Source organism: Athene cunicularia (genome assembly GCF_003259725.1).
Source record: "Athene cunicularia isolate RWA chromosome 21 unlocalized genomic scaffold, athCun1 chr21_part1, whole genome shotgun sequence".
Lineage (NCBI taxonomy): Eukaryota > Metazoa > Chordata > Aves > Strigiformes > Strigidae > Athene > Athene cunicularia.
The window spans coordinates 5681543-5695347 of record NW_020799127.1 but is presented as its reverse complement, the minus strand read 5'-3'; the positions used below and the strand labels follow the sequence as shown (position 1 = coordinate 5695347).

General features: G+C 38.2%; 1 protein-coding gene across 2 annotated transcripts in view; it reads right to left on the bottom strand.

Annotated features, from left to right (window-relative positions):
• Positions 1–481: 481 nt before the first annotated feature.
• The window catches only part of C21H1orf159 (chromosome 21 C1orf159 homolog), an 18290-nt gene continuing 4966 nt past the window's right edge, over positions 482–13805 (bottom strand). For both annotated transcript variants that reach the window (XM_026862868.1, XM_026862869.1), the window contains 8 exons: positions 13583–13673; positions 11987–12062; positions 9909–10004; positions 8899–8964; positions 7431–7565; positions 5283–5308; positions 4915–4945; positions 482–3192 (listed from right to left, as the gene is read on the bottom strand). In XM_026862868.1, the coding sequence (XP_026718669.1) occupies positions 3095–3192; positions 4915–4945; positions 5283–5308; positions 7431–7565; positions 8899–8964; positions 9909–10004; positions 11987–12062; positions 13583–13654 (600 nt within the window). In that variant the 5' untranslated portion in view covers positions 13655–13673 and the 3' untranslated portion in view covers positions 482–3094. The remainder of the gene's footprint in view (positions 3193–4914; positions 4946–5282; positions 5309–7430; positions 7566–8898; positions 8965–9908; positions 10005–11986; positions 12063–13582; positions 13674–13805) is intronic.

Genomic DNA, 13805 nt, shown 5'->3' with positions numbered 1-13805 from the left:
CATAATCTTCACTTCAGTTGATAAGAAATTATCCTCATTATCGCAACTTCTGGTACATTTGGCACTGTTTAGCAGGAGTAAGAGGAAGCTGCTCTCTTCTTTGAATGAGATTTAAGTAAACATACACTAATGTAAAAATTCTGTCATTTACTAAAGCTACATTCTCTGTCAAAGAGTTACTTCACGCTACTACTGGTAAGGCCATTATGGGTGACTTTTGCCATAGGGTTACAAGGTGTGAAGATTCAGTCTGTAGAAGAACAGCCTGGCTATCCTACTGCAGAACTGGGCAACATCATTGAGCAGATTTTATTTTTTTTAAACCACTTCTGGTGGGGGTAACATGCCATATGAGCTGAAACAATGATCTACTATGGGCGCTAATTTTGCTCCCTTCATTCTGTGCTTGAAAAGGAAACGCATGAATGACCTCCACAGTCATTAAAAAAAAAAAGCTCAAATATTGTTTATTTTGGCACAATTTAAAAATATACAAATACATTAAATATCAGGGTTCATTAAAGCCAATTTTTTAAAATATATATAGGTATTATTTTGAGGGGAGATAGAAACCAAAACACCACATTAAATATTTGACAGTGCAAACAAATGAGAAACTATTTAGACCAGGAGTCCACTGTGTCAGACAGCAACAACAAAAGCTGAACAGTTCCTGAAACACACATACAAAAAAAAGTGAAAATATCTGCTGCATTTAAGAGTTTGCTGTGGGGAGAAGAGTATGGGAAGGGGAAGAGAGATGTTATCACTGAGAAAAAACTTGACTGCACAGAAGTTAGAGCATTAGACACTTGACATTTAAAAGTTACAATATGCACTTAAGGATAAGATAAGGTTCAGACAGTACAGTGACATGAACGGTCCTTCAATAACTTATGTGTAAAAAGAATATATTAGCAACTAAGCAATACAAGAATGCACTATCATTGACAGATTTGCAAGCAGAAACTCCCTGCTTCCAAAGGTGCAGTTTCTTGGCATTATTTGCATAGCTACTCTTTTTCCTTAGTGGTTAGGAAAATATTCAGCAACTAAGTTCAGGAAAAACCTATGACCTCCAGACACAAGTTCTACCTGTGGAAAATCACAGCAGCACAAAGATAAAAAGACACCAAAATGACAGAAACAAAACTGCCACCTCCTAAACTTGGAACTATAAAACACATTTCATATTGAAAGCTGAAGGGTCTCGAAATGGCATTGTCCACTGTTTTCCTATTTGTCCAGAACAAAAATTTTATTCATCATTGTGACAGAAAGACAATCTTAAGTTTCTCCATACAGCAATTCAGGTTTGTTTGGTTTTTTTTCCATGAGGGCCTCTTCATGGTGGTTTTTTATCCCCAATCTTTGCCCTAGCTTGTTTGGATGACACAAAAGATCTCATTACCTTGTAAGGAGAGAGATAAAAGTAAATAAAACTGCACTAAAACTTAGACAAAAGCAGGTCTATTCAAGATGATAGATCTATCTCCTCCCATCCCAGTTCTCATCTTTCAGGTTTGAATAAGCTTTTAACCACAGAGAACAGGGAATCTAGATCACAAGCTCTGGACTTCTCCATATGGGTGTCATGTCAGCTCAAGACAGTTATGTTCACATTTTCCTGAAAAAGAGAACCGACTGTTCCAGTTTAGGTTCATGCCAGTGGATGCTGATGAAGAGCTTCCAAGTAATTTATTTTAGGAGCACAGACCCATAATTGAGTGCCAGCTAAACCAAAAGAGGCAACAGCAACACAGGTAGGTGGGAATGCACAAGCTGCATAGTTATAATTTCACATATGGTGACAGTGACACTTCAACCAATTTAGCAGCCTCAGGTTTTTCACTAATTTCCCAGTCACCCACTCCTATGCCCAAACCACTGTGCCCATTACGCTGATAGCTGTGTTCACATGGCAACAGTCAGCCATGACAGGAAAAAGATTGGTGAAGGATAACTTAGCCAAAAATATTTATTTTCTAGCCACATTAATTTCCTGATCGAGTGACTACTCAGCCACACAGTTGGCATAAGATGGGCAGGAACAAGCATCTGAGAGTGGGGCTATTTAGGCTGGTGCTTTCAACAAGGAAATACTTGTTGAGCTCAGTCATAAGGTGCTGGCCTGCAGATCTCAGGCATGTTACTGAAGGGCTTGAGCAAAGAAACCCCTTATTGCATTGGCAGAAGTTCACCTGACCTCTCCAGTTCATCTCAGCACTGGCTGGCACGTCTAACGGACACACAGCTATCTGCAGGAATGTAGCTTTCCCTTCAGCAGCTGCAGTAAGGGAAGGAAACTAGTGGAGACAGTCTTTGCAGGACAGACATATCAGCCTTACAAAGCCACAGCAAAAGGCTCTTTATCCCAGGACTGCGCTGAAGCCAATTGGAAAAGCTTCCCAACAAATTGCCACGCTTGGGATTGTTACCCATACTGACCACGGCCTTCAAAAGCACCAAGAACAACAGTATCTGGATAGTGGGTCTATATTCACAGTTAAAAACCAGGGTCAGCTATGTCATAGGCTGAAGAAGATGCTCCAGGAAGCATCAATTTTTGCTTCAGAAGGATACTGCATGTAAAGTATTGTTATATTGTCCTACGACGTTAAAGCAGTGGCACTTAGTGTTAGCGTTTGCAAGTGCGTCCTTCAAACAAGTCCACATCCTTGAGTAATCCCAGTCTTTCATGTTGGCCTGCAGCACTGAGATATTCAGCTCTGGGGACACAGAACACATCACAAAACAGGAAGAAAAACTTGCCAAAACTGAAAGTGTACCAAAGAAAGGCAGATTCCTTAAAGATTTTTAAACACAGCATCTGCAGGAGACAAATGAAACCACAGAGCTGGAATAGTGCATTTCAAGATCACCAAAGCAGTTCACCAAACTGGATGTAACCTGCCATCAGTAGCTTTGCATTAGTTCATTTCTCTGTTAACATTTGGCACAAACCCTTTGAGACAGTAATTTGGCTTCCATTTAGGTCAGCTGCTTGCGATGTTTTCCTGGCACTTCAGTGGATTCAGAAAAAGTTTCTTCGACACCTTGTTACACTTATAAAGTTCTCAGTCAAGAATGAAGGTTAAACATTGCTGACCCTGGTTTCAGAAGAAGAGATCATAGCAGCAGATGCAGATGTCACTAGTGACCGTTCTCGTCTGACATATCGTGGCTTCCGAACTGAAATGGTAGGCACAGAAACATCATTAGCACCTGCTGTGTAAGTGTGTCTTCATCATTCATTCATAACACCGCATGCCATCCAACAATTCCTGAGTAATTAGAGTCATTCTGGACTTGGAAAAAAAAAAAAACACCAAAACAAACCCAAACCACAAAAAAACCCTACATAGAGCTGATAAGGCAAAAGTCCACAAAAACTTTTTACACATGTCCTACTAAATAAGGTGGTTTACAAACAGGCATTTCCATTATTTGTAAATACATGTAGCTTTCCATTTTCAGCCCTAACAGAACCCTGGATGTATCACGGATGCCTGCATAACAGAACGATCATGTCAAAGCACCTTTCGTCTTCAGTCTTTCATTAAAAAAAAAAAAATTAAGGTAAGGAAACTGAGACTTTTCAGAAGCAGCACTGGCTGCCAGTTTAACAGCCAGACCCAGACCAAGTTTGGAACATGTCTAAAAGATGTTTAAAAGTTAAAGACTGCATTAATAAAAATTAAATTTTAATCACACCATCTTGATTAAAAAGGTCTATGCGTACATGAGAAGCGAGACCAGAAATTTTGCTGAACTTCGAAGGCCATTATCTCTTAACTTTTTAGAAGATTTGGTCAGTCTCACGTTTAAGTCACCACATTGTCTTGGAAGTACACGGATCAAGCACAGACGAGATATTTTACTGTATTACCCTGGCCAAACAAATCCACTTTCCTAGCCACTCTAATTTCATGTATAGATAAAAAATTTTCTAGCATTTGCAAAATAGATCCTTTACTACCTATTTCTTTTCAAACTTTGCTACATAGTCAGAGACACTTAAAAGAATGCCTCGATTTGATTAGGCGTAATCCATTGCCCTTTTAAATATATATATTTTGGGAGAGTGATATTTAGATATTCGCTGCTTTATTAGGCTCTCACTGGCACATTAATAATGTAAGAACAGAATGTACTATTTCCTAGAAGTAGCACAAATTTAGAGGCCCATGAAAAAGCAAGTTTTGGCTCTTGGCTTACCCAGACCTGGTATAAACCAGCAGATTAGAGTATGAAATTATGAAAAATTGGGGAGGAAAATTAAGACAAGCTGATTAAATTAAATCTTCCCCAAGAAACAGATTCCTGCCCAGGTTTCACACACATTAAAAACCCACCTTGCCAAAAAGACAACCTACAAACACCCCACACAACACATACACACAAACCACTACATTCCAAACAGTTTGTGTTACTTAAGAAGCTGATAAGCTTCAAATCAGCAAGTCCAAAAGTGAGCCAAGCTGACATTGTCAAGAAGATTCCAATCTTGAAAATAGGTCCCCGACTTAATAATTTATTTTTGAGCACTTATGAAAAAATATTGCGTCTACTTGTAAGACTTCTCTATTAGGATAGAGAAGTCAAAGATCTATTTTAGGAGCTGTCAAAGATCTATTTTAACATGAAGTACTCCATCAATACTGTATGACTACGTTAATTAAAGCAATAAATCCTATCAGAAAGGTCTACTAGACAGATTTCATTGGATTTCTGTCCCCTCAACAGATTCCACAGTTCTATAGCAGACTTTACAATTAATGGGTTTGACTTGCTGTGTGTTCTTAGCATATCTGCTTTGAGATAGTTTGCCTGCTTTTCAATAACGCGATGCATAAAAGGGAAGCCAACAGGTAAAATATTTGTAGCAGCATACCCCAGAGAACAGTTCCTCACCTGAAGAAGCTGGAGGAGGTATCATGGATGCCTGCATAATAGAAGAATGATCATGTCAAACAAAGCATCTTTTGTCTTCACAGTCTTTCATTTAAAAAAATACAGGAAAATTTTAGGGTTCCAATAATATTTACTGTGTACAGAGTCTCTCTTGGAGAAAATAACTCAATAGAATCCATATGGTCAGTATTCATCTTTCACCTTTTTTCCAATTTGGACAAAGAATTCCAAAATTTTTTTTTTTTTTTTTTTAAGTCTCTCATACATCAGATTCAGTAGCTCCCTAATGAACTGTTAAAACTTTAAGTTAGTATTTACTTGATGTTTTATGCGTGCTTGTTCCTACTGAAAGGACAGAATTTACTTACTGTTTCGCTAGGCTGGAGAACAGATGCTAAAAGAGAAAGAGAGACTAACCATCATTAATCTAGAAGACTAGAACTACTAGTTTTTTAAAAATACATGCATGCAACAGAATAATTCCATTGTTAAAAAAAAAAAATAGTTTTGTCCCAGACTACCAAAACAGATCAGAGGATTCAGAAATCCCATTAGTAGAACACATTACCTGTAGGACTCTTTTCAAGATTAGAGATAAAGGGTTGCAAAGGCCTCCAAGAATGACTTATTTTGCTTTCAAAGAAGGTAGCCACAGCAGTATCTCTTTAATGTGAAGAAGCTTCAATAGGAAAAATGGCACTTTGAGCCAACTACCAGAAAAAGGCAGTATAAAGAGAAAACAATTGAGCAGTGAAAGACACAACCTTTTTATGCAAGGGCTTGCTGCCTTTATTGGCCACATGATCATCACCCAGACGGAATGAAAGCTAACATGATAATAAGCCAGAGAAATGTTTCTAGTGCTTCCCCTTCAAAGGAGGACATCAGTGCTTCAGCCCGCTGGAGCAGAGCAAACTATCCCCACAATAAGTGGAAGTCAGACCGGCATCACTGAAGCCTCAACAGAGGGCTGGTGTCCTGCCAGCTTAGAAATGTCACAGAACTGCTGCTCTTGATCCACTTAAGAACTGAAGGAGAATCTTGTACTAACTCATTTACTTGAAGACACATGCAAATAGTGGTTTCGATAGAGGTTTCACTACGGCAGCTGTGATTAGAGTGCTAAGCAGGTCCTGTGGCACTGATCAGCTTAGACCCGAGGGAGCTACCGTTGTAGACTTCCACAGGACTGGAAATGTGATGTTCCATGAAGCTACTATGACTAGATACAACATCCTTAGCCAAACAGTGGAATTGTATCGCTCCACCCACTCCCTTCTTTTTCTCTTTTTAAGCTTATTTCTATCGTGACAGTCTAGCTTGAGCTTGGTTCTGTAAGACATGAATGAAGTAACAGGAGGTCTATTTGTTTAGCAGACCTAACCAGTAAACAGCTTGCTTTCAACAGAAGGAGCTCTAACACAGCAAATGCTGTGCTGGAGGTTGTCATGGGAATCATTCAAAGTGACTGCATAGAAGGGGCAAAGACAGTCATAGATCAGCTTCAGTTTCATGCAAAACATTGGGCAAAAGGGAGACACCACCTTTCACGTATTTTGCTCAGCACCTGCTAGATATTGAAGACCAGTAAAATGTGGACGCAGAACAACTTCACAGAAACTGAAGCATCTGAAAGAGCCAGATGTCTACGTAAAGTCTTGGTGCCCTACGGCTAAGCACATCCCAGGTATTCTTTCCCTAGCTTTTCTGGAATCACTTTGGCATGCAGTTAGGTCACTGCATTTTAGTTACATGGCTGCCTTTCTCAGTAAAAGGAACGGCAGAAATAAAGAATACATTTCATTATAAAAAATAAAAGCTAAGAGGTGTTTGCTTTAAGAAAAATAATCAGGCAGTTTGCTCTTCAAGCCCCAGTAAATCCTGAATTTGAAGGGCAAACACGGTGAATGAGTAGTGCTGTAAGGAGGAACCTCAAATCCCTTTCCCTTTCTCCTGCTGCTGATACATCCAGGGTAAGTACACTGCCATTTCATATTACAGTTCCCTTCTCTCTAAATGAAGAATTAATCAACCACTGCTGCTTGTAAGGCTTTATAAATGTCTGGCATTTTGTGTACTGAAATAAACAAGTAGTACTAAGTTCTATAAAAACACCCTCTAAGTGAAAAGCATCAACTGATTTTTTTTTTTTTTTTTTTTTTTTCCTTTTTGAAATCATGTATCTAATAGTCAGTGACATGAAATATTGTACTTTGGCAAATCTCTGAAAGCTACAAAAACCAATAGCTGGGTTAGTAAGAGATACTGTGTAATGTGCGTCTAAGCCCAGTTAGACTGAGAACAGACATCCTCTGCACTGCCATGAAAACATTGTACTGTAAATACATAGCAGGAGAACATTTTTCATTAGTTCGCATTGCTTTGGATGATCAAAAGAGACAGCAGCAGCTACATTGTCAGCACAGTGACATGAAGAAATTTTAAAGGTTTTAAATAAAGAAACTGAGCAAAGGCCAAAACTTTAGAGATTAAATAGACAATTCAAGGTATGTTACCTTTGTTTCTTCTGTAGAAAACATTAGGAAGTTTATTGGCACGTTTGAGGTAGAAGAAAGAAGCAACAGACAAAATCAGGAATAAACTGATGAAAAATGTCCCTAAGATGAGAGAGGCTGCCACTTCTGGGCCCCCTGTACAAAAAAAAAAAACCAAAAAAAACCAACCAACAAACAAACAAAAAGAGAGAAAAGAAAAGCCTATTACTCACTAGAAATCTCTTCTAATAGAAGGACTAAACAAAAGATAAAGACTAACTTCCTGATATTCATATGAGAAAACACACTGGGGGGTTTTTTTCATATACAAACAGACCTCACTGAAACATTTGCAAAAATCTTTCAATACTTATTTTGTTATATGAACCTCCCCAACTCCACCTGTCAAATGTCAGAAAAACCTTAGTCTCTACTTTCCTGACGATAGCCACAACTTCTTCATCCATCATTGTTTCTTTTAGGTAACTTTCAAAACTCAACATGAAATATTGTACTTTTATTCCTTAAACAGAGTCTCCTAAAGACAGAACTTGTCAACAGACCATACACCACTGGTACAGTACACCCAGTATTATGTTTTCCACAAGTGACTGATACAGGAATCATCCAAAGGAGGCAGACATCACCAAAAGGTGCCCTCCTTCACCTCTGTTCCGCTTTCACTGCCTCAAAAAACCGCCCTGCACATTTGCTGGTTTATTTATTTAAGATTATGACTCCAAAGAGCAAGTATTTTAAGAAACAAAAGTTGTTTATGATCTTATTGTAGACAAGCTCTGCTTGAGAAGTCCACATTCCGAAGAGCACTAGCTACTTCAAGTCAAGTACACACACACGACAAGATGAATGTTACAAAGGGATCAGCAGCTCTCAAGTTTGACGTGGCTGTTTAGCTTTTCAAGAGCACTGATGATAAGCACTCCCCTGTAACGCTAAATCACTTCATCTGGCATCCTCTCTCTTGCTGAAGTATGTGATGCTGCTATCTAAACATGCTCAATTTGTATTATTCTTACCAGCAGTGAACAAGTATTTTCAGGAGATTAAACAGAAAGGACTGGTCAGTAGTGAGAAAATCAACCTATAGAAAGGCTAACCAAGATGTAACAGATGTTGTCTCACCCCTAAAAAACAAAACTCTTGCAGCATAAGGTTCAAAACTCAAGTTGTGGGGTTTCATAAATAACCACCTCAACCCGTACCAGAAAAATCCCTTCAAGGTCACTAGGATGAGATGAAAGAACCATTCAATAAAATACAGCTACCTCAAAATTCAACTCTAAGACTTTTAAAAGCTTCTTGTTGAGAACAAGCCAGAAGAAGTAAAAACAGCTACTACCTGTAGAATAAAACCTACACTACAGAAAAATATATTTTACAACTTGATTCAAATGCCCTGTGATGAAGGGGCTGGTACACAGTGAATAATCACAACACCTGCACTCAGTAGCTATTTCTATTTACTCACCTATGTTCTGTATGAAAGGAGTTACAGTGCTTATATTCATTTGGAAATTCATTCCTCTGATACCAGCTGCAATCAAAGAGAATTTTTTTAAGGTAAAATCTGACAAAAACTATAGATTTGTTGAAAATCTTAGTAAAAGGCTATTATACTTTTCAATAGTTATTCGAAACTGTGTAACAATCCTGATTTTCCCATGAAAAATTCATTCTTTACATCACTTTTGAGGATTTCAAAAAAAGGAAGAAAACAAGCATCATCAGAATTTGTCCGAAAAGAGAATAATTCACTAGTGTATTTCCCAGAAACTTAGATCAAGATTCTTCTCTTTCATTAAAAATATACTTACAAGGACATTAAAAATATTTACAAGGAATTGAATGGTTCTCACCTCAAACAAAGCACACGTACAAAATGAATCTAGACTTCTTAATACAGATTTTTTCAAAGAGCTCCAGTACAGTCTGAGCTGTTTCATGCTCTGGAGAAGTCTCTAGCAAACACCCACAGCAAATGCCTTTTTCTTACAGCAGAGATTAAAGCAGCCACAAAATTCAGTATTCCCTGCATGTTTGATACAGGTCCTACCCTGACAGTTTAATCATTTTGGTGTTTAAGACTTTTCTTCTTTATTTTAAGAACTTACATTGGGCAAAATGATTTTTTTTTTAAATGTTGAATTTGGCTTTGCAGATTAGGTACTGTAATACATTACAAGATTTTGTTGGTTGGTCCCCCCTCTCCCCATCCTAGACTCTGGAAAGGTTCCACAGCACTCTGCACAGTTTCTGCAAGCTGAATTTCAAAAGTTTCCATAGCTTTTGTTGCATGTGCAGAAGCTCAAAGTTATACAAGGACTCTGGAAAATGTTAACGTTTTACAAGGGAGGGGGGAAAAAAAAAATCTGCAACATTTGATGGCTTCTTGAACAGTCTTTGCTGGATCACGCATCCAAGAAGAGACCTCAGGACCAAAAGACACCCATCAAAATAAAGGGCTGGTAAATGACTCACTATTTCTGCATTCAGTCAGATTGTAAACAGGAAGGGTTTCATTTCTGCATTTAATGCAGCTGCTACTACCATCCTCATTCCATCGTCTGTAACAACCTGCATAAGAAGAAGAGGTAGAGAGGTTTGAAAACAAAAGCGACACTGGAGATATTTCCTAGTCTTCAGAAAGAGGTAGAGACTACAGGAATTCCCTCCGTTTGGTCTACTGCTTAAAAACATCTCCTGCTTCCTATTATGTTACACAAGTTAAGAAGTTTCATTTCAAAGTGTTTATTTCAGAAAAGACACAACCTTTCAAGGGCCAAAAAGGAGAAAGAGTTACAAGCAAACAACTCCCAGAGGGCAATTTCAACATAGCTGCATTCACTGCTTCATATGTTTCAGGTCTGAGAAAAATGGGAAGTGTCTAACAACCTGTAACTACCCTCGACAACACTAAAAAAGAAGCAGAATTTTACGATTTATTTCCAGAGGTCATACACTGTTGAAACAAAGTTTAATGCTATTTTAATATATAGTTCTGAAAATAGAAGTAGGCAGGGACAAAAATGCTAAGAACTAGAGTGCACTTGGATGAAAAAAGATGCTGGCGGCCCCGCAGTCAATCACTTGAAGCATGGCATGCTAAAAATATGAATACTGCCATAATAGAGTCTTTTTCCCATGCCTCAGTCCTCTCAATTATTGTACTATTTGTTTCACTTTAAGAAGAACCCAAGCCTGTTTAAAGTATTCTGTGACAGATGGCGAGTGTTTTCTATCAGTCACCCTACCATGCAGGCTGAAAACTGATTAAACTTTCATCTTGGCCTATGCCTCTGATGTTTAAATCTCTCATTTTATGTTTAAATGCACATATTGCTATGTCTTTGTTAAGAGAAAAGAATTTGAGGGCACATCTTCAATAACAGCTTCATTTAATACAATGAGGCTATGGTGGTTTCACTTGAGGCTTAGACTTGAGACACAAAGATTAGAAGGATATTCCTACTAGATCATATTACAGTCTACATTTAAAGGAAAAAAATTTAAAAAACCACCTTACTGTGCTGGCTAAAATCCAGTTCTATAGAACCTTGAGCCAAACTGGTATCAATTATCCCATAAAGCAAACCATTAGTAAGGTGCTGATTTGAAAACAGCTCTGCTGCTACGGTTTCCTCAGAGAGAAGCAGCACATTTGATGCCCACAGTAATAAATTACATCTGACACTTAATCTAAACACAAACAGACACAATATAAGGGCAAAGACTTTCTACAGCAATAGGAAGGAAGCATCAAAGCACTTATCTGACACCAAAAATAGGGGTAGATCATCAGTTTACAATAAGATTTAAGAGAACGCAGTCCCATAACTTGGAGACAATTGTTTACACCATATCAGGTTCATTCAGAAGTAGAAATGAATGCATTAAATGAAGCAACAGCTAGAGAAGCTAATGAAGCACTGAAAACAGATAGGCTTAAAATCCTTTAACTACCACCACAAGGAAGCGACTGAACCCAGAAGTGGACCCCAATTTTTAAGTCACTCATTCTCTTGTTACTGTGGGGCCTGAAGACATTTTCCTGCTTTTACTCTCCTATTTTAAATAGGATGGCATTAAAAAGAGGCCACCCGTTTGCTACTGCTGGAGAACGCCAAAAGTGAACTCCATTTAGAAGAAAACAACTCTACATATATGGCACAAGGAAGAATGAGGCATTCTGTGCTAACAAGACAATATTGAAATCATTCTTAATGCTCCCTTCGGTACGCGTTACAGCATTTTTGCTTTTTATGTTCATTTATACGGGCTTTTAGGGCTTTTAAGCATTTACAATAGCTATTACATAATCCAACTGCACACTAAAAAAAGATAAAGAATAACCTTATTAATAGTTGTCTATTCTTCTTATCATGCAAGAACATTTGTGAGTCAAAAGAAGCGTTACCTTGTGTATATAGAGGGAGAAAGACTTCACTGTGTACATGCACTAATTATTTTGTTTTCACTCCCCAATTAATCAGGCACTGCATTTTGGTGTTAACTGTCAAAAACAATCTGGAATTTTATTAAACAATGACACACCATACCTGGACTGCACTGGTTGGTTACTGGACAGGAACTGTTTGAATCCAACATATCCACACAGCATTCTGTTTCTGAAACCTAAGAAAAGAAATGACATTACATTTCACACAGTTCTTAAGTTTATTAAAACGCTTCAAAAAAAAAAAATCTGCAGAGAATGCCAAGGAATAAGCAGTGACTGCAGTTAAAACTTGCTGTTAACTTTTTCTTTTTGCATGAAGCAACCTTACAAGGAGAGAACAAGCTAGCTGCACTATCGAGCTGATTTTGACCTGGCAGCTGCTCCCCACACTAACACTTTGAGAACAAACGCACACTTGACTGCTGACACTGGACAAAACCTCAAAAAAAACCTGCTTTAGAAATGTACTTGCTAAATTCTTCAGTGAAGCACAGTTCAGAGGGGAAGTTATCCTGCCCACAGTACCACACAAATGCCCTAACAGACTTGCTCAGGAATATTATTGGCAAAATGACTGGCAAAACCCAGTTTTCACTGAATGCCCATACTGCAAGTGATGATAACATCTACCTTTGGCAGAACAATCCAGCAGGAGTACAAAAGCTTCTTCCTTCAACAGTTAATATAAAAAAAATAACCTCACGTATCCTGAAGGCACATAGCTTATTTTTATTTTTTGTTTATTAAAAAAGTCAGTTTCAAAATTATTTACAAATTACAACAAGCTGTGACATAAGGCTTAGAGAGAAATGGTTGTTAGAAACTCTGTGGGTTTTTTGATATTAGTAACATGCCATCTAGACCTGGGCATATCCACTCTTCGAATGTGCACAAGAGAAATAACAAAACTCCAGTGCCTTTTAAAGTTTTGCAGATACATTCCCCTAAATAATACAGCAAATCAAATCTTAGAAGTCTTAAAAAGATGGAGTATTCTTGGTCGAAAGTAACAAGACCTGGTCTATATTCAGCCACAGGAGTGACTTAAATATACCTAATGTGTAACAGCCAGTATTAATCTGCTTATCAGCAAAACCCATCAAATCCAGGGGTGTCAAAGGAGAAATGGTTGGGACTGTCAACACTGACATTAGCAGGCTGACTTCCCACTGTTCATGCATCACGGGGAGGTAGACTACAGTAAAGTACCAGAAGATCTATAGATAACACACTTAAGACCAGTTTCTTAAAAAGTTTTGTTGGTCAAACTCTCCTGCAAGCAGGATTTTATACTCTGAGCTGCTTCTGTGACTTGAAGCAGCGTTTGCTTCAGAGCTTCTCAGCCATTTGAAAAGTTAACTTGGGTATCCACGGTTTGGGCTGTTTGCAGTTAAACTGCCAAGCAGCTTGAAAAGTGATTTTTTGATCATCAGCGTGCTTTTTCTGCATGGTGTGAGGTGTTGGCAGTTGCATCCCCACAAGGCTACGAGCTCATGACTCGGAAGAATTCAAAGGTTTAAGAGGCAATTGGCCATCACAACAAACTGACCCACTGTACGAGTTTCAGTTAATGGCTGCTAGCAGGGTCATTTCTGCTGAATTAGAAAATCTTCCATAAACTGCAATGCAAGAGGAAAATAATCTGATACTTCTGGTTTTAGGGTGCCTAGCATGACAAAAAATATGAAGTACCTACCGAACTTTCAGTAGATTTGCTGGCAACTTCTGCTACGAGTCTAGTTAAGAGAAGGACATATGGCACCTCCATGCCCAGGAAAAACACAGGTCTAAGCAAGAACAGGGAAAGAAATTAGAATGTCTTATTAATGACAGAGAACTTCTGCTTTCTTTTTGTTAAGGAACTTTTGCCAAAACATTCCTTTTATTTGAATGCAAAGGTCTTTAAAGTAAATATACCG